We start from the raw sequence: 20,000 nt of genomic DNA, 5'->3' as shown, positions 1-20,000 counted from the left end.
TTTGAAACAGGGTCTCATAAAGTTGTGGAGGACCCCAATACATATCTGAGGCTGGCTGCGAACCTTCAATCCTCCTATCTCAGCCTCTTTTTTTATATGTATATTTTTTAATTTTTAATTTTATTTTTTTTGGTACACTATAGTCTCACGTCATAGTGTGAATTATGTTGACATTGGCATAAATTGACAGTACTTGGTGTCATTTTCCCATTTCCCTCCGGACACTGAGCATCCAGGTTAACAATGTTATATTTACTGTATAAGCATAGTTGCATATAGCTTTTTCATTAATGAACCACAGCCTTCTTTTTCTCCTACCCCTCCTTTCTGACTTTGCTGAGGTTTCCCCTCCATTATCTGGAGTCCCTCTGGTATCCCTAATGCTCCCTGGCTTGAGCATATTAGAGAAAACGTATGTCTTCTCTTTCTGTGCTTGGCTAATCTCACTTAACATAATGTTCGCCAGGTCTTTCCATCTTTTTACAAATGACATAATTTTGTTCTTTATTGCTGAATAAAATTCCATTGTGTGTATTTCTCTTAATTTTGTAATCCATTTGTCTTTTGATGGACACCTTGATTAGTTCCCTGGCATGGTAGATGTTAATTAAAGGGACAGGGTTGACATTCTGAATTCATGCCAGCCCTTCTCTTGCAGCAGCTGAGCCAATTTTGGTACAGTCAGGAAACTGCCCTGCGGCTTGCACAGGAAGTGATTGCTGCTGCTGGAGAAGGTGGCAGGTGAGAGTCAAGCTGTGTTTCTCTTTTTGTCTTCTAGTCTAAATGAATGTGAGGGAGGCACTTCTCATACAATGCATGAAAACCAATCATCACACCTATGAACCATAATGGTCCTATAAATTAATACTTTTTTGGGTTTTGGTATTGTTTGGTTTGTACCAGAGATTGAACTCAGGGACATTTTATCCCTGAGCTATTACCCCCTCCCAGCTCTTTTAATTTATTAAATTTGTCTGTGTGTACGTGTGTGTGTCTGGTGCTGGGGATTGAACCCAGGTGCCTTCTGCTTCTGAGATACACCCTCCAGAGTGATTTTAAAATTTTTTTCATTGGAAATAGGGTCTCACTAAGTTGCAGAGAGCCTCACTAAGTTACTGAGGATAGCTTTGAACTTTCAATCTTTCTGTCTCAGCCTCCCAAGTACTGGGGACTAAAGGCATGTGCTACCATGCCCAACTCCTAATTTATTTTTATAAAGGTTTCTAAGTTGCTGAGAATGACGTCAAATTTGTAATCCTTATATCTCAGCCCCACAAGTTTTAGGATTACAGGTGTGTACCACCACATCTGGCTTAAATTAATACTTTCTCCTTTCTAGAACTATAATATGCAAATATTATACATCATGAATTCTAGCACATGAGCCATTAAGACTACTTCAAGCCGGGCATGGTGACTCAAGCTTGTAATCACAATACTTGGGAGGCTGAGACAGGGGGATTGCAGGTTCAAAGCCAGCCTCTGCAACTTAGGCTCTCAGCAACATAGTGAGACCCTGTTTCCAAATAAAAATAAAATTGAGCTGGGCATGGTGGCGCACGCTTTTAATCCCAGCATTTGGGAGGCTGAGACCAGAGGATTGTGGTTCGCGGACAGCCTCAGCTACTTAGTGAGGCCCTCCGCAACTCAGGCCCTGTTTCAAAATAAAGAATAATAAAAAAAAAAAATAGGGCAGGGGATGTAGCTTGAAGGTCCATCCCCAGACCCGCAAAAAAAATAAAATAAAATTGGGGTTAGGGTGCAGCTTGGAGGTAGAATGCCTCTGGGTTCAATCCTCAGTGAGAGAGAGAAAGACACACACAAGGCTTGAACACTGAGTTCAGAGGCATTCAGAAAAATGTTGACTGTGACATTTCTTAATATATTTTTTATTTTTGGTGTTACTGAGGGTGCAACCAGGGGCCTTGTCCTTGCTAGGTTGAGTGCTCTAACATTAAGCCCTAGCTCTTTCTTTTTTCTTTTTCTTTTTTTTTTGCGGGTCTGGGGTCTGGGGATGGAACCCAGGGGCATTTGACCTCCGAGCTACACCCCTGCCCTATTTTTTAATCTTTATTTTGAAACTGGACCTCACTGAGTTGCAGAGGGCCTCACTAAGTAGGTGAGGCTGTCCACGAACTGCAATTCTCAGGTCTCAGCCTCCCGAATGCTGGGATTACAAGTGTGCGCCACCACGCCCAGCTTCTTTATTTTTCATATTAACATTTCCTAACCTATTTCTTATCTTTTTGTTTTTTGCGGTACTGGGGTACTCGGGAGGCTGAGACAGGAGAATCATGTAGGTTTGAAGTCAACCTCAGCTACTTAGTAAGGCTCTCAGCAACATGGTAAGACCCTTTTTCCAAACAATATAAAATAGGTCTGGGAGTGTAGCCTGAAGGTAGAAGGCCCCTGGGTTCCATCCCCAGTACCACACACACACACACAAAGTAGCGAGACTCTCAGCAACCTAGTGAGACCCTTTTTCAAAATAAAAATCAGCCTAGTGTGGTGGCGCACGCTTGTCATCCCCGCACTTGGGAGGCTGAGACAGGAGGATCGCACAGGTTCGAAGCCAGCCTCAGCTACTTAGTGAGGTTCTCAGCAACTTAGTGAGACCCTGTTTGCAAATAAAATATAAAATAGGTCTGGGAGTATAGCCCGGAGGTAGAAAGCCTCTGGGTTCCACCTCCAGTACCACCAAAAAAAAATAAAAATAAAAATAAAATAGAGCTGGGCGTGGTGGCGCAGGCTTGTAATCCCCGCGCTTGGGAGGCTGAGACAGGAGGATCACACATGTTTGAAGCCAGCCTCAGCTACTGTGTAAGGCTCTCAGCAACTTAGTGAGACCCTGTTTCCATGTAAAGTATAAAATAGGTCTGCGAGTGTAGCCCAGAGGTAGAAAAGCCCCTGGATTCCACCCCCAGTACCACACACACACACACACACACACACACACACACAAATAGATCTGGGAGTGTAGCTCAGATGTAGTGTTTCTAGGTTCAATTCCCATTGCCACAAACAAGGAAAAAGAAAAGAGATGCATGGTGGTGCAAGGTTATAATCCTAATAACTGAGAAGTGAGACAGGAGGATCCTAGGTTGTGACTAGCCTCAGCCACTTAGGAAGCCCGCTGTAACTGAGTGAGACCCTGTTTCAAAATAAAGGACTAGGGTTATAGCTTGGAGGTAGAATGCCCTGGGTTCAATCCCTGTTGCCACATACACAAAAAAAAGGTTCTTCATGAAAAGAACAGGTAAACTTAGGCGCTGGCCTAATTACATTTAATTGTCATAATGTGTGCCTGGTTTTTTAACATTTTTCCTATAAAAAGCATATTCTTTTATATCTGAAATTATGAGTTGCATGTCTTTAAATACAAAATTCCTTACAAGTGAGTAAACTTTTCCCAAAGTTTACTAATCATTAGCTTGTTCTATTATTTACTTTAAGAAGATCTGAGCTAAGGACCTGTTGTTTTTGAGGAAGCAGCCGTTGCTGAGCACCATCCCTTGTGAGTGTGCGTTTTTTCTTCTGTATTCTAGAATAGCGTGTGTAAGTGCTCCCAGTGTTTACCAGAAACTCCGAGAACTGCACAGAGAGGACTTCACAGTATACATCTTTGAGTATGACAGGAGATTTGCCATGTATGGGAAGGAATTTGTCTTCTACGATTACAATCATCCGCTGAGCTTACCTGAAGAAATCACTGCACACAGCTTCGACATCGTAATGGCAGATCCTCCTTATCTCTCTGAGGAGTGCCTCAGAAAGACATCAGAAACCATCAAGTTTCTGACTCGGGGCAAGATTCTGCTGTGCACGGGTAGGTGTTACAGCTGAGTTGAAAGAGGTCATCTCAGTACTTGGGAGGCTGAGACAAGGAGGACCCGAGGTTCGGGACCAGCCTCAGCAATTTAGGAGACTCATAGCAACCAGGACCTCGTGTTTCTTTTCTTCTTTTGAAACAGGATCTAGTTGGGTGTGGTGGCGCACACTTGTAATCCCAGTATTTGGGAGACTGAGACAGGAGGATCACAGATTATTGGCCCGCCTCAGCCACTACTGAGACCCTCTGCAACTTAGTGAGACCCTGTTTTAAAGTAAAGAATAAAAAATCAGGCTGAGCCGGGCATGGTTGCGCAGGCTTGTAATCCCCGCGCTTGGGAGGTGGAGACAGGAGGATCGCGCAGGGCTACACTCCCAGACCTATATAAAATAGGTCCTATATAAAACAAACCTATATAAAATATAAAATAGGTCTGGGAGTATAGCCTGGAGGTAGAAGGGTTTCCAGGAACCCCAGTACCACCAAAAACAAACAAAAAATCAGGCTGAGGATGTAGCTTGGAGGTAGAATACCCCTAGGTTCAATCTCCAGTACTGAATAAATAAATAAATAAATAAATAAATAATAGGGCTGAGGGTGTATAGCTCAGAAACAGAATGCCCCTGGGTTCAATCCCCAGTACCGCAAAAAGAAAAGAAAAAAAAAAAAGCCATTTGTATGTGTGCCTGGCACGCCATGCTGGGTTTGAGTCGGGGGTCATTTACCACTGAGCTAGCGGTGGCCAACCGAGAGCAGCACTGGTTCCTGCAGGGTTGCAGCAGTAGGAACAGTTAAAGATGAGCTTCAGGAATGGAATGGGAAGAGCTTAGCCAGGTGCATGGCCACACCTGTCATCCCTGTACTTGGGAGGCTGAGACAGGAGGAGCGCAGGTTTGAGGTCAGCCTTGGCAATTTAGTGAGACCTTATCTCAAAATAAAGGGCTGAGCATAGTTTGGAGGTAGAATGCCCCTGTCAATCCCTACTACTCCCTAAAATTGGAAGAGCTCACTCTGCGCTGAATATGGAGGAGAAAAGCGAAGAGCCCAGGAGTGCTTTGTTCCCGGCCCATGCTTGCCCTGTGCAGGTGTTGGGAGATGTGTTCTGGGGGAGCAGGTGCTTTAAATTGGCCAGCGGGAAACCAGGTGTGGTGGCCACGCTTATAATCCCCGCGCTTGGGAGGCTGAGACAGGAGGGTTGCACAGGTTTGAAGCCAGCCTCTACTACTGGGTGAGGCTCTCAGCAACTTAGTGAGACCCTGTTTCCAAATAAAATAGGTCTGGAAGTATAGCCCGGAGGTAGAAAAGCCCCTGGGTTCCACCCCCAGTACCCAAAATAAATAAACAAACAAACAAATAAATAAATAAATAAATAAATAAATAAAATGGCCAGTGGGGGTGAGATGGCTAGGAGTTACAGAAGAATTAGGCAGGATGGTGTGTTCATATGCTCTGCAGGATTAGATTTTACCAAAAAAGGTTCCTGACTCAGCACTTGGGAAACCCTACCCAGTTTTTACTATTTTTCTTCCCTTTTGTTCCTTTTGTAACATAATTTAAGTGTCCTAGTTTTATAAAGATAAGAAAATTACTTATTAAAAGAGAAAGGGGAAAAAAGATGATTTGCAAAAACAGCAGAGAGGGAAGGGTCTCCTATGTGCTGAGCAGTGTGGTCAACAATTATTTTTTTGCGGGGCTGGGGATTATTAGTCCTTTTTAGTTTTTATTTTGAAACAGTCTCACCAAGTTGCTGGAGGCATTGCTAAATTGCCGAAACTGGCCTTAAACCTGTCATCCTCCTGTCTTTTCCTTTTAAGTTACTAGGATTACAGGCATGTGCCACCAGGCCCAGCTTGTTGTCAACAATCTGTCAAGTATTTTGGTCTAGAACCCTCCGCAGCCCATGTCTCCCCCCCTCTCCAAACTGATCCTCACACGCTGGATTAACTGGATTTGTTCTTCACAGGCGCCATCATGGAAGAGCTGGCAGCAGGACTCCTGGGCGTGAAGACGTGTGGGTTTATTCCAAAGCACACGCGGAACTTGGCAAATGAGTTTCGATGTTATGTGAATTATGATTCTGGTCTAGACAGGAACCTGAACACAGAGAGCGACGGATTACAATAAAGGGCCCGGGGCCTTCCCATGTTCCTCTTTTTTTCCTTTCTTTCCCTTCTTCCACTCCCCATCCTCCTTCCTCCCTTTCATACTGGAGTTGACCAGAGGCACCTTGAAATACACCCCCAGGTCTATTTTATTTTTTGTTTAGAAATAGGATCTAAGTTGTTGAGGCTGGCCTCAAACTTGCAGTATCTCAGCCTCCCAAGTACTGGAATGACAGGCATGTGTCACCATGGCCAGCGACTCTGTCACTGTGTGTGTGTGGTGTTTACTGAGGATTGAATCCATGGAGGTGTAGCTCAGAGGTAAAGCACCTCTGCGTTCAGTATCCCCAGTTACCCCCCCCACACACGCACACACACACACACTCACTCAGTGGAGCAGGTTTTTACTGTGTTTCCCAGGCTGACCCAGAACTCCTGGGCTCAGGTGATCCTCCTGTCAGCCTCCCAAATACTGAGATTACATACGTGCACCACCACACCCAGCTACCAGCTGATCTAAGACCAGGTCAAATCTTGATTAATTTAATAGTTAGGACATAAAGACCTAGCTGGGTGTGGTGGCTCACCCTATAGTCTCAGTACTTGGGAGGCTGAGGCTGGAGGATCACAGGTTTGAGGCTAGCCTCAGCAACTTAAGTGAGACCCTGACCCTGCTTTAAAAAAAAAACAACACGCCGGGCGTGGTGGCGCACGCTTGTAATCCCCGCGCTTGGGAGGCAGAGACAGGAGGATCGCGCAGGTTCAAAGCCAGCCGCGCGCGCTGGCTTAGGAGACCCTGTTTCTAAATAAAAATATAAAAAGAGGTCTGGGAGTGTAGCCCAGAGGTAGAAGGGCTTCCAGGAACCCCAGTACCACCAAAAAAAAAAAAAAAAAACAACAACACTGGGGGCTGTAGCTTGGAAATAATATGCCCCTGGGTTAATCCCAGTACCATATACACACACACACACACACAAAAAAAAAAATATATATATATATATATAAAGACCTTAGTTAACATACTATTTCTTCTAAATAAAAGATCAGTTGAACCCATCTAAGTGAAATCCAGAAACAGTGCACACAGCCAATACATCGTTCATCTGTAATTGTTTTAATGATTTAAAAAGAACTTTTACATATTACTGTGTTCAGGGACAGGCATTCAGTCTAGGGAAAAGAGTAAGGACTCTTAACACTCTAAGGCTTAGAAAGGCCTTACTATCAATCTCTAGAATTTTTTTTTTTTTTTTTTTTTTTGTGTGATACTGGGGATGGAACCCAGGGGCATTTTACTTCCAAGCTACCCCCCCCAGCACTATTTTTTATTCTTTATTTTGAAACAGGGTCTCACTGAGTTGCAGAGGGCCTCACTAAGTAGCTGAGGCTGTCCACGAACCACGATCCTCCTGTCTCGGCCTCCTGAAAGTGTGCACCACCACGCCCGGCTCTCTAGAAAGTCTAACGTGGCCCACTTTCTCCTCATATTGGCTTTACCCTACAGCCCTTCAATAGAAGTCAGTATGTTCTGCTGGGATTCTTCTTGGGAACTGGCAAAGATGTCACATTCTACCTCATTCAGAAGACCCCAGGGACTTTCAAAAGTGAAAAGACAAAACTTTGTTGTAACTCGTGAGTAAAGCCAAGTCTGGGTTTCTGGAATCGTCCTATGAGCCTGCTGGCTCATCTGCTGACCCGAAGGCTTTCGGCAGAAGGAAAACTTTATTTTGTTGCCTTAGCCATAGGCTGAGTTTATAACCCCATGGCGCAGTGCCAGTAAAGGGAACATGAGATTCCAGTGTGCATCTAAATCCTAGCAGGAAATTAATGTTTATAAATTGCTTATACATCAAGTAAAAAATTATAGTTGCTCTAAATTGCTAATATAAAAAATAGCTTATGTCCCTATTCAAAACAGCTGAATAAAAAAGTGTAGCATTCTCTTTTTTTTTAGTACTGGGGATGGAACCCAGGGGCATTCTACCTCTGAGCTACACCCTTGACCCTATTTTTTATTCTTTATTTTGAAACAGGGTCTCACTGAGTTGCAGAGGGCCTCACTAAGTAGCTGAGGCTGTCTGCGAACTGCAACCCTCCTGCCTCAGCCTCCCAAATGCTGGGATTACAAGCGTGCGCCACCACCTGCTTGTACATTTTTTAAATAGTTTTTTAAAACTTTATAAATCTCTAGCTGCTTCCTGGAGCAAGCACCCACCTGCCCAGTCACACATTCAGTGTCAGCATCTGGAGCCATTTCTAACCCCACTTCTTAGCCGCTGCACCACTGGGACCGTGCCATCCTTGCTGGCACCGTGGGCGGGTCCCTGGGTCCCTTCCCCTCGGCCTTCCACAATTCTTTGCTCACTTTCACTTTAAAAAACAAGCCTGGTGCGGTGGCGCTCACCTCTAAGTAAATCCAGTACTTGGGAGGCTGAGACAGGACAATTGCTGGTTCCGTGCAACTTAGCAAGAACTTGTTTGAAAATTGAAAGGCTGAGGGTGAACCTTGGGTAGAATGCCTTTTGGCTTAATTCCCAATACCAAAACAACAAAAACCAAGAATCAAAAGTACAAAAAGCAAAGTACCAACACACAAAAGCAAAAGCAGGCAGTGCCAGGTCACATTAACCTGCTATTCTGGACAAAAGGCTACAGTGACCCAGCCTGTCCAGGGACAGCGACCTCAGGGCTGGGCAGGCTGGTCATTGGCACTGCCCAGCAGGAGCTTGGCATTCTGCTTGTCCACGCTGGAGTTGATGCTGTCCATGTCCTTCTCTGGCTCAGGGACACAGGTGCAGCCCACGGGGATGGTAACATAGTCCTCCGTGTACACCCAGCGGCCTCCCGCGCAGGCCGAGGTGCGGCGCAGGATCACTGCGGGCATGTACACTGGGGTGCTGCGGAAGCGGAAGTCCTCTTCCCCAAAGGGCCCCATCAGGCAACCCCGGCACAGGCAGTAGGCCTCAGGCAGATACTTGGGAAACCTCGTGGGGTCATAGGATATTCTGCAAGGAGAAAGCAAAGTTTTATTTTTATTATTAGGGGGTTACTGGGGATTGAGCCCAGGGACATCCTACCTCCTAGCTATATCAGCCCTGTTTTATTTTTATTTTGAAACGGCCTCACTAGGTTGATGTTAGTCTCAGTATTTGCTGAGGCCGTCCTCGAACTTGCGATGCTCCAGGCTCAGTCTCCCAAGTACTGAGATTACAAAGGATACGCCACCATGCCCAGCTTTCTATTTTTTATTTTGTAGCAGGGTCTTGCTATGTTGCTAAGGCTAGCTTCAAACATGTGGTCCTGTCTCTCGGCCTTTTAAGTTCCAGGCCTGTGCCATTATGCCTAATTGATGGATTAATTTTGTGTGTGTGTTTGTGTGTGTGTGTTACTGAGGGTGGAACCCAGGGACTTTTCTACCTCTTGGCTATACCCCCAGACCTATTTTATACTTTATTTGGAAACAGGGTCTCACTAAGTGGCTGAGAGCCTAAGTAGCTGAGGCTGGCTTTGAACCTGTGTGATCCTCCTGTCTCAGCCTCCCAAGCTCTGGAATTACAAGCGTGCACCACTACACCCAGCCTGGATTAATAATTTGAATAGATTTGTGTCAGGTGTGATGGCGCACACTTGTAATCCCAGCATTTGGGAGGCCGGGACAGGAGGATCTGGGTTCATGGCCAGCCCCTACTTAGGCCCTTTGCAACTCAGTGAGACCCTGTTTCAAAACAAAGAATTTAAAAAAATCAGGCTGGGGTGTAGCTCGGAGGTAGAATGCCCCTGGGTTCCATCTCTAGTACTGTGGTGGTGAGGATGGTGATGATGATGATGGTTTGAATAGACTTGCTGGGTGGTATCTGTAGGCAGAATGGAGGTAGGTCACTGGGGACATGGATTTGGGAACTCTAACGGTCCTCGGTCTCCCCACCCTCCTTCCTGCTTCTGGCTGCTCTGAACAGCTTTCTCCACCATACCTTGCCAGCATGAAGCTTCTGCCTTAGAGCCAGCCAACCATGGACTGAACCTCAAACCCTGAGCTAAATAAAACTTTTCTCTAAATTGTTGTCAGGTAGTTTTATTTTCTGACCAAAAAAAAAAAAAAAGCTAAAACATCCTCCAAGTCTTCCCATTTTTTGGTCAGATTTCAAGAACTGAGTGTCAGTACCTCCAGAACAGCTCACGCAAGGTAATCAGGTGACTGGGCCAGGTGGCTCCTGGGAGGGGGTAAAAGTACCAGCCAGAGCCTGCCCCCTGCAGCACCCACCTGCACAGCTCCTCAAAGCCAAGCAGCTACTAGCCGGGGTTGGGACTCCTCTGAGTATCCCCTTGCAGAGGGATGCACTGCTTCCATTGCTCCTGGGACCGCTAGGACTCCCAATTCTTCCATTAATCTGTCTTTTTTTTTCTTTTTCTTTTTTTTTTTTTTTTTTTTTGCAGTACTGGGGATGGAATTCAGGTGCATTCTACCTCCAAGCTACACATCCAGCCCTATTTTTTTGTTCTTTATTTTGAAGCAGGGTCTCACTGAGTTGCAAAAGGCCTCACTAAGTAGCTGAGGCTGTATATGAACCTCCTGTCTCAGCCTCCCAATTGCTGGGATTACCAGTGTGCACTACCATGCCCAGCTAATCTGTCCATTTAAAATGTAGGCAAGCCTCGAATGAATCTGCTTCTCACTCTGCTGGGGGGCAGAGATGCCCAAATCCCAGAACCACAGCCTTCTCGACCTGTCCAGAAACAGCTAAATGTGAGGACCTACAGGCACTAGCCTGGGAAAGGGGCCCAATGGCAGCTTCTGAGCCAGAGCTCTGGAAGAGAAAGACGCGTGGGTCTGCGGTATAAAGTTGCAGGCAATGAGGCAAGCAGGCCAAGTAAAAAGAAAGGGCGCTTTATCCTGCTCTCCCTGGTGAGGCGAGGTTCATGGTCCAAGGTGGGGCCAGTGAAGTGCTCACCTGGGGTCTGCAGGTTGAAGCTTGTATGGGGCTGTTTCTTGAGGGCGGGGGAAGGCGAGGAGTTGGGGGCTTTCCAGGCAGGTAGGTGGTTGTTTCTTAAGCAACGGTCTAAATCAAAGTTCTTAGAACAGGGGGCACCTGTGTCAGGAATTGGGAGACACATGTGTTTGCAGTTGTACACATCGGCCAGGACAGTTTGGCCATGGTTGTCTAACTGCAGTTACATGCATCAGCCAACTGCACTTTGAGGGGTGGGGGCGCTGCCATGTCCCTGCAACCATCTAACATGCAGAAAGAGGGAACTGAAGGCAGACGGCCTGCTGTGGCCCAGAGGCTGGGGGTCCTGGAGGTGCAGGAGGTCCTGCTGGATGTGGAAACAAGGTCTTGAGATTCCTCGCTTTTGCCTGCAATTGTCCCATGGGTGACTAGAAGCGGGAATCACTTTGCACCCTTCTTTGCTGGTCACGTGGGATTCCAGGTCTGACCCATAAACACCTTGCTATGTGCTAACCTTAACAGCAACTGTCTTATTACCATCAAGGCCTGACCAATCCTGAGGTGATGATGGAGACCACACCTGAACAAGGTCACCTGCTCTGGCAGCTGTGAAAAGCCTCTAGATGTGCACATCTCCAGCCCTTGCCCTCATTCCTCTCCTTAAAAACCCTCAAAGTGAGCCCGGTGTGGCACACGAATCCCAGCGTATGGAAGGCTGAGACAGGAGGATCGCAGGTTCGAGGGCAGCCTCAGCAACTCGGGCCCTCTGCAATTTAGCAAGACCTTGTTTCAAAATAAAATGGGCCTGGGGCGTAGCTCGGAGGTAGAATGCTCCTGTGGTGCCGGCTGGGCCCGGGGTTGTCCAGCGCGGCCCCGCCGGCCCTCGGAGCGCCTTCTGAGGGCGGCGGCTCCGGCGCCGACCCCTCCTCTCCCTTCCTCTCCCCGCCGCGATGGCAGCGCCGTCCTCCGCGGGAACAGCTGGCCGCGCCTAATCCAAGAACAAAGGCGGCGAGGGGTGGCAGCCGAGCTGCGGCAGGAATGCGAGTGACCGCAAGGACAGAAAAAGCGCGCCGGGGGCCGCGGTCGGAAACAATCCGAAGCTGCGCCGGGCGGCGGGCGACCTCCAGGACGGCGGCGGCCACCTGGCGCGGGGCGCGGGCGGGCTGCGAGCTCCAGGTTTTGTTGTTTTTTGGTGGTACTGGGGATGGAACCCAGAGGCTTTTTTTTTTTTAACCTCCGGGCTATACTCCCAGACCTTTTTTTATATTTTATTTGGAAACAGGGTCTCACTAAGTAGCTGAGGCCGGCTTTGAACCCGTGCCATCCTCCTGTCTCAGCCTCCCAAATACTGAGATGACAAGCGAGCGCCACCACGCCCGCCTGGGCTCCAGGTTATCTATCGCCTTCGCAGAGCTGCAGGCTGCGGCTGTCACCCAGCACTTGGGAGGCTGAGGCTGAGGATTCATGTTTGAGGCCAGTGCATGCTAATTTATCCAGACCTTATTTCACGGTAGATGTTTTATTTATTTTGGTACTGGGGGTTGGACCCAAGGCCATTCTACATGTAAGCTACACCCCTAAGCCAATTTTATCTTATTGTACTGCTGACGTTTGGATCCAGAGGCATTCTACCTCTGAGCTACAACCTAGCTCTGTTTTTACATTTGAAATGCGGTCTCACTAAGTTGTGGGGTCTTCCTAGCTTGCTGAGGCCGTCCCTGAACCTGTGATTCTCTTGTCTCTGTCTCTGGAGTCTCTGGGATTACAGGCTTGTGCCACCACACCTGATTTATTTTAAAAAAGGGTCTCACCAAGTTGTGAAAGCGGGCTTCAAACCTTCAATCCTCATCTTAGCCTCCCAACTACTGGGATTACATGTGTGCACCACCATACCTGGATCCTTGTTTCAAAATAACAAATAACACCAGGCGTGGTGGCGCACGCTTGTAATCCCCACGCTTGGGAGGCTGAGACAAGAGGATCGCAGTTGGTGGACAGCCTCAGCTACTTAGTGAGGCCCTTTGCAATTTAGTGTGATCCTGTTTCAAAGTAAAGAATAAAATATAAGGCGAGAGGAGAGGAGAGGTTTAGGCCTAGGGTGCCACTCAGTGGTGAGCACTTGCCCAGCATATGGGAGGTCCTGGGTTCTATCCCCTGCACTACAAAAAACAAGACGGTGCATGCCAACCTTCCATTTGGCTGATTTCCTTTTAGAATACAGGTTTGAGGCCTGCAGCATGAAGTAAACTTAGTGAGACTGTTTCAAAATAGAAAAGAGGTAGAATGCTTGTGGGTTTAATCTCCAGTACCATAAGAAAAAATTTTAAAAAAGGATACACCCTGCAAGGTTCTGATGCTGGACAGGAAGCCACACCGTTTACTGTGGGCCCCACTGCAGGGTGGGTCAGCCGGGGCCCTGCTGGCTGACCAGAGGGTAACTGGGGACACTGGAGGCCACAATCAGCTTCCCTCTTGGGGGAAGTGGTGGCCAGCAGGCCCGTCAGCTCCACCTTCCTTCCATCTGCTAAGGCCCAAGGGAGCCAGAAGCTGCATTCCGTGCTGCCAGGACGCCCCGCAGAATGCTTTCCTGGCTCAGTCCAGAGGAAGGTTCAGTGCACACTTCTCACGGGGTGTGGAGAGCCCGCCTGACTGCATGGCTGACCGGGCTGAGTCCCCAGGCCCATCCAGACGGGGGAGCTGGACGCCGTCTCTGCTCCATCTGGGTCCCCCCTGCGCAGAGGCAGATCTGAAGTGGAGCCAGGGAGCTGGCTCTTCTCCCAGGAAACTGGCCCAGGGCCACTGGAACAATCGGTTCTGCCTGACCCTCGCTCATGAGGGGAAACCGAGGCGCCATGGGAGGTCAGTCGTGGGCCGAGTTGCACAATATTCAGATCCACAGGGCTGTGGACCTTTCGCAAGCAGACCAGCTCCTGGCATGAAGTTACTATGGGAAATGCTGTTGTTCCATCGAAATCTGCTCATGTGGGAGGTCAGAGCGAGGCTCGGGCTTCCAAAAAGAAGCTGGAAGCTAATTTGGGGGAGCGGTTCTAGGGGAGAAGAAAAATGAGGAGACGCCACATTTCTCAGAGGCTTTTGTTCTTCTGTCATGGCAAATGCTACAAGTTCAGCGCAGCTGGGAAATATTTCTTCAAAGGAAAACGACGCTCATGCCACAGGCCACTCAGCTCAGTCCAGGGGAAGAAGCTGCAGAGGGCAAGTTCTGAGCCCCTTTGGTGTGTCTGTCCTCGAGGCCTGGTGGAGGTGCCTGTGCGCAGCCAGCAGGAGCCACTGGCCCCAGGGGATCAGCGGTCACCATGCCCAGGAGAATGGTCCACCACGCTCGCCCAGCCCGCCTGCAATTCCGGAGGGGCTCGTGGTATTTCTTGGGCTGCTTGGTAATTTAGAGCAATGTCCTGACTGTCCTCCCCCACATTTTTCATGCGTCATCTCTGGAAGACAGATACCATCTGGAATGCCACCTCACGGCATGTGCGGAACTTCCTACATTTGCCCAAATCCTGCTGCCGGCACGAAGGCACACACACACATTCTATTCAGGTGAGGCACAGGGCAGAAGTGCCCAGGGAATGAAATACTGTCACTGTCATCTTCCCTGGCTGCTCTAGAAATACCAAAGTAAAACCCCAGCCGCCGGAGATAACTATCAAAGCAAAATGATAATCCCAGGACAATGCACCATTACAATGCTTTTATTTTTACTCTGTGAAATGGTGATAGGTGCAGCAGAGCCTGCTGTACTCTGAGAAGCCCAGGGGGTTAGAGATGGCGCTAAATCAAGGTCATTTATCTGTCAAAGCGTTTTGGAGTTAGAAATACTGCACGCGTTATTGGCAAGGTCTCCTTTTCTATAAGTGAAAGAGGAGGAACAATGCTGGCCCTTCTGTCACCCTCTCCAAATCCTCCAACTCCTTTTTAATTTTGAGGTACTGGGGATTGAACCCAGGGCCATCCTACCTCTGAGCTATGCCCTACAAATTTTTCTTGAAGACAGATAGGCTTATCTGAAAGTGATTACAACAACCCATAGTTGTGAGCAGGGACCCAGGAAACAGTGAACTTGCTAAGGAAAAATATTTTGAATAAAAAGGGAAAGCTCCTGGCTTCTGCCCCAAAATGTAAAAGTTAACCTGGCAGGATGCTGGCGCGGTGCTGCCCTCTGCTGGCCACAGCAGCCCCTGCAGACACCTTCCCAGGCTCGGCGGACCCCCAAAGCTCGGTCTTTTCTTAGGACTAGGAGACAAACTCGAAGGAACATAAATGGAGGGAAAGGTTCACTTAAAAAAATATGAGTGGGGATATTTTTAAGAGGAACGCTGCAGCCGGGTGCACGTTTTAATTTCCCTCTTGGGAGGCTGAGACAGGAGGCAATAAACTCAGAGATGGATTTACCTGTGCCAGTCTTACTAAGAGATCCTAAGTGGGTGGCAGCGGACCCACCCACAGTAGCTAGAGGCTCTGGGGTCGGCGAGCAGGAGATACCCTCAGGCAGGCCATGAGGGCCTTACTGTTTTTGACAGCTGTCTGGGATTCCACCTGCCTGCTGGTAAACACAAATACCACTCCCAGGCCCCTACAAACTAGAGTCAGCTTTTCAGTCAAGACCTTGGTGGGGCTGGCTGATTTTCTTTGGATTCCCCTCTCCCCGGAGTCGCCTGCTGAAGGTTCTGCAGGCCGGGCTGCTCAGGTCACTGCCCGCCAGGGTGTCCTGTCCTGTCACATCCCCAGGGTCCTGAGTGGCTATTTTTAAGTCACTGGACCTCCTGTCCCCGCCCCCTCGCCTCGCTCCTGGGCCTCTTTGTTTTCCTTTCTGGTTACCCTCTTCTTGTCACTGCTCCCCAGGGAACTGTTTACTGCAAATAAATTTGGACATAATCTTAGAGGCTATACTTAAAAAGTATGGAATAAAGCCTAAAAATAAATTATTGTACATTATTCATACCCTAGAGGAAAGTTAACTTTAGAATACTATTCGAAATTGAAAAATGTAATAAACAACCTAAAATTACTCAGAGAACTGGAAGGTGTGTGTCTCTAGGGCGTCAGCATATGTGGGTGTTGTTTTCAAAACCTTCATAAACCTTAAGTGTCCTGACTACCTGACTATATACTTATTATATTAACTTGGCTTTTTAAAAAATGTTCTGAGCATTCAAGTTGGTTTTATTTTGGGAATATTTTTAAAGTCAAAGAGAAATAAACATGATGCTGCAAAGTAAATGAGAATTTTTTTTTTTTTTTTTTTTGTGGTGCTAAGGATTGAACCCAGAGACATTCTACCTTTAAGCTACACCCCCAGCCCGATTTTATTTCTTATTTGGAAACAGGGTCTCACAAGGTTGATGAGAGCCTTGCTACTTGCTGAGGCTCTGACCTCGAACCTGTGATCCTCCTGTCTCAGCCTCCCAAGTACTGGGAATTACAGGCATGCGCTACCACACATTTTTATATTCTGGTAGTTAAACGTTGAAAACGTTGCTGTCAAAGCAACAGAAAGCTGACTAACAAAACCACTGACAACTCAAGACAGAAACAGAATACTTAACAAAACTGGAGAGTCAGCGCTGTGCTCAATTTATGCCCTTGTTTGCCGGGGAAGGATACTGGGGATTGAACCTAGGGACATTCTACCTCCATCTACAACCATAGCCCTATTTATTCTTCCTTCCTTCCTTCCTTCCTTCCTTCCTTCCTTTCCTTTCCTTTCCTTTCCTTTCCTTTCTTTTTCCTTCTTTTTGTGGTACTGGGGATGGAACCCAGGGGCATTCTACCTCCAAACTACACCCCCAGCCCTATTTCTTATTCTTTAGTTTGAAACAGGGTCTCACTGAGTTGAGGAGGGCCTCAGTACCTGAGGCTGGCCATAATCTATAGCTCTCTGATGCTGCAAGTTCCCTGCGAAGCTCAGCTAACAGGTGTGGAGGAAGCAAACGGATTCACTGAGTAGAACCCATGACTCTAAAAACCGGGGCAGAAATATGAAATCCAGAGACAAGGAAGGTTCACAAGTACCCCAGCATAGATGCATATGTATGCATGCGTGAATGCATGCTTGAGAGACACTTTCTACCTCTGAGCCACACCCCCAGCCCCTTCTATTTTTTATTCCGAAACAGGGTCTCACTAAGTTGCTGAGGCTGGCTATGAACCCGTGATCCTCCTGTCTAAGCTTTCCAAGGACTGGGATTACAGGTGTGTGCCACCATGCTTGGCTTTCTATTTATTTGGGATTTTTTAACTCATTTATTTATTGTGCTGGAGATTGAACCCAGAGGCATCCTGCCACTGAACTACATTTCCAGGCCTTTTCCCTTTTTATTTATTTTTTATTTTTTATTTTTTTTTGTGGGTCTGGAGATGGAACCCAGGGGCATTCGACCTCTGAGCTACACCCCCTGTCCTATTTTTTATTCTTTATTTTGAAACCGGGTCTCACTGAGTTGCAGAGGGCCTCACTAAGTAGCTGAGGCTGTCCGCGAACCGCGATCCTTCAGGTCTCAGCCTCCCGAATGCTGGGATTACAAGCGTGCGCCACCACGCCCGGCTCCCTTTTTATTTTGAAAGAGGGTCTAAGTTACCATGTGCTGCCCTCCAACTTGAGATCCTCCTGTCTCAGCCTCTGGAGTACTGGGATTACAGGTATGCACCACCATGCCTGGCCCTTTCCTCTTTATGGATTATCTCAGGTTCTTTCTAAAACATAGTGGGCCTGCAGCTTCCTTGCTCCAGAGCACTCTATAAGCTGGGGTGCTGTTCAGTGGTAGGGTGCTGCCTAGCAGGCATGGGCCCTCAGTCTGCCTCCCAGCACAAAACAGAAGTCCTGTTGGGTAAGTATTAAGTGCTGAGCAGTGTCCTGACACTCACCCAACCAGGAGCTCTTCCTCCCCTGCCAGGCTGCCTTCCTCTCCCCACACCCTTGTCCGCAATGGGCTCTGATCTGCCAGCTCTTTCTCAGCTTCTGGGCAGTGAGAGACCTTCCTCTGTAGGGCCACTCCTGACTTCTGCCTGACCGTGAGCCCCTCCTGTAGTCGCCCTCAGCTGCAAGGGATGCCTGGCTATACCCTCACTGCACACGCCCAGAGTCCCCCAGGCTTCCCTTTGGAAGGTGCCTCCTTTCTACTAAAATGGCCTTGGGTCAGCTTTTCATCACTGCGACCAAAATACCTGGCATGAACAACTTAGAGGAGGAAACATTTATCTTGGCTCATGGTTTCAGAGGTCAGTCCAAGACCGCTGGCTCCAGGGAGGGGAGGGCCCGGGACAAGCTTCATCCCCAAGAGCACACCCCAGTGATCTGCTTCCTCAACCACGCCCGTCTGCCTCTAGCTCCCATCACTTCCCAGTAGCGGGTCAGCTCTACGGCCAGGTTCCGATAAGATGGCGCCCTCACCACTCTCACTTCTCTAGGCCCTTCCCTGGACACCAGCCCTGGAGACCATGTCCTCAGCATGTGCGCTTGTGGAGGCCACTCCAGACCCACACCTTGACAGACCTCTTTCCAGGTCAGTGTCAGAATCTTGCTTCTTCCCCATGCCTTTCAAACACCACGTTCATCCTCCCAAGTTCAATCGCCCCACACTCACCTTTAAGGGACTGCACACTTGAAGCGTTTTCATGTTAGGTCACATTTTGCTTTGTATTAGAGTTTCTTTCCCTGTCCTCCTCCCTAACTTAAGCTCAGCGGGCTGGGGGAGGGTCCCTCACAGGGCTCAGTGTCCCGGCAGCCCTCAGAACACACAGCCTCTCAGAAAATGTCTGAAAGCTGGAATGGTGGCACATGTCTGTGATCCTAGCACTTAAGAGGTTGATACAGGAGGACCAAAGGTTTGAAGACAGCCTCAGCAATGAAGCGAGATTCATTCAAAATTTGAAAAAGGGCCATGTGGGTGTAGCTCAGAGAAAGAACGTCCTGGGGTCAATCCCCAGTACAAAAAAAGAAAGAAAGAAAGAAAGAGAGAGAGAGAGAGAGAGAGAGAGAGAGAGAAAGAAAGAAAGAAGAAAAAAAATGATGTCTATAGACTTGTAATCTCAACTTCTACAGGCGTCCTGTGCAGAACTCCAAATTAGTAAGACTGCCTGGCTTGGTCCCTGGTGAAATGAATTTAACATGTCCATGACAAAGCATAGGTTCTCAAAAATGTCTATTGCAAGTCAGGCGTGATGGCGCACACTTGTAATCGCAGTACTTGGGAAGCTGAGACAGAAGGATCGTGGTTCCTGGCCAGCCTCAGCTACTTAGTGAAACCCTCTGCAACTTAGTGAGACCCTGTTTCAAAATAAAAAGAATAAGGCTGAACGAGGTGGGGCACGCTTGTAATCCCAGCATTTGGGAGGCTGGGACAGAAGGATCACGGTTCGTGGACAGCCTCAGCTACTTAGTGTACCAGTATTGGGAATGGCCTAGGAAGATTTGAGGCCTATGATTATTAACATATTCCAAAAATTGGGTGAGGGGCAAATCTGTGAAAGGACTTGGTTTCTGCCTAGAAGCAGGCAACTATTCCAATGTAAATTAACCTAGCTAAAGGTAATTAGCAAGTCTATAGGAGAGGGGAACTAGGACTTCCTCCTCCTCATTCTAAAGACAGGTTTACATAATAATTGGATGATCTAGCTAGGATGAGAGGAGGGGTCACCTTCCTGAAAGGAGACACCTTGCCACACTTGCTGGGGGAGGAGCCTTACAGGGACGTTTACTAGGTCAGAATTACATAAACAAGATGGAGGTCATGGGTATAAAAAGTCGGTCCACGTGCTGTATCTTTGGTGGGGCATTCACTCAAACCCCCCCATGCCAGAATGGCATGGGGCTGTAACTATCTTCTGTATTTCTATCTTTTTAATAAAATTCTTTAAATTTTCAGCAAGAGTCCGGGATAATGTGTATTTACCTTTAGCTCAGGACAAGAACCAGCGCTTTTTCTGTTTTTTTTCTGTTTTTTTTTTTCTTTTGGGGAGTTTTTGGGAAATTATTCCCAGGGGTCTAACAAAGATCCCTGGGGACAGTTTCGCAAATCATAACACTTAGGCCCTTTGCAACTCAGTGAGACCCTGTTTCAAATTAAAGAATAAAAAATTGGGCTGGGAGCTGGGCATGGTGGTGCA

The 20,000-nt window shown here is 47.8% G+C and overlaps 2 protein-coding genes across 2 annotated transcripts in view; one reads left to right on the top strand and one right to left on the bottom strand.

Moving 5' to 3' along the window:
- EEF1AKMT1 (EEF1A lysine methyltransferase 1) overlaps positions 1 to 5,953 on the top strand; it is a gene marked incomplete at both ends in the record, with an annotated part of 6,491 nt that extends 538 nt beyond the window's left edge. The window contains 3 exons of the mRNA XM_080689418.1: positions 659 to 741; positions 3,546 to 3,826; positions 5,793 to 5,953. Coding sequence (XP_080545544.1) covers positions 659 to 741; positions 3,546 to 3,826; positions 5,793 to 5,953 — 525 coding nt within the window. The remainder of the gene's footprint in view (positions 1 to 658; positions 742 to 3,545; positions 3,827 to 5,792) is intronic.
- Positions 5,954 to 8,614: 2,661 nt separating this feature from the next.
- The window catches only part of IL17D (interleukin 17D), a gene marked incomplete at its 3' end in the record, with an annotated part of 12,810 nt that continues 1,424 nt past the window's right edge, over positions 8,615 to 20,000 (bottom strand). The window contains exon 2 of the mRNA XM_080719951.1: positions 8,615 to 8,936. Within this exon, the coding sequence (XP_080576077.1) occupies positions 8,615 to 8,936 (322 nt within the window). The remainder of the gene's footprint in view (positions 8,937 to 20,000) is intronic.

This window comes from Muscardinus avellanarius (assembly GCF_963383645.1).
Source record: "Muscardinus avellanarius genome assembly, chromosome: 2".
Taxonomy (NCBI): domain Eukaryota; kingdom Metazoa; phylum Chordata; class Mammalia; order Rodentia; family Gliridae; genus Muscardinus; species Muscardinus avellanarius.
This window is presented reverse-complemented; position numbering and strand designations above follow the sequence as displayed.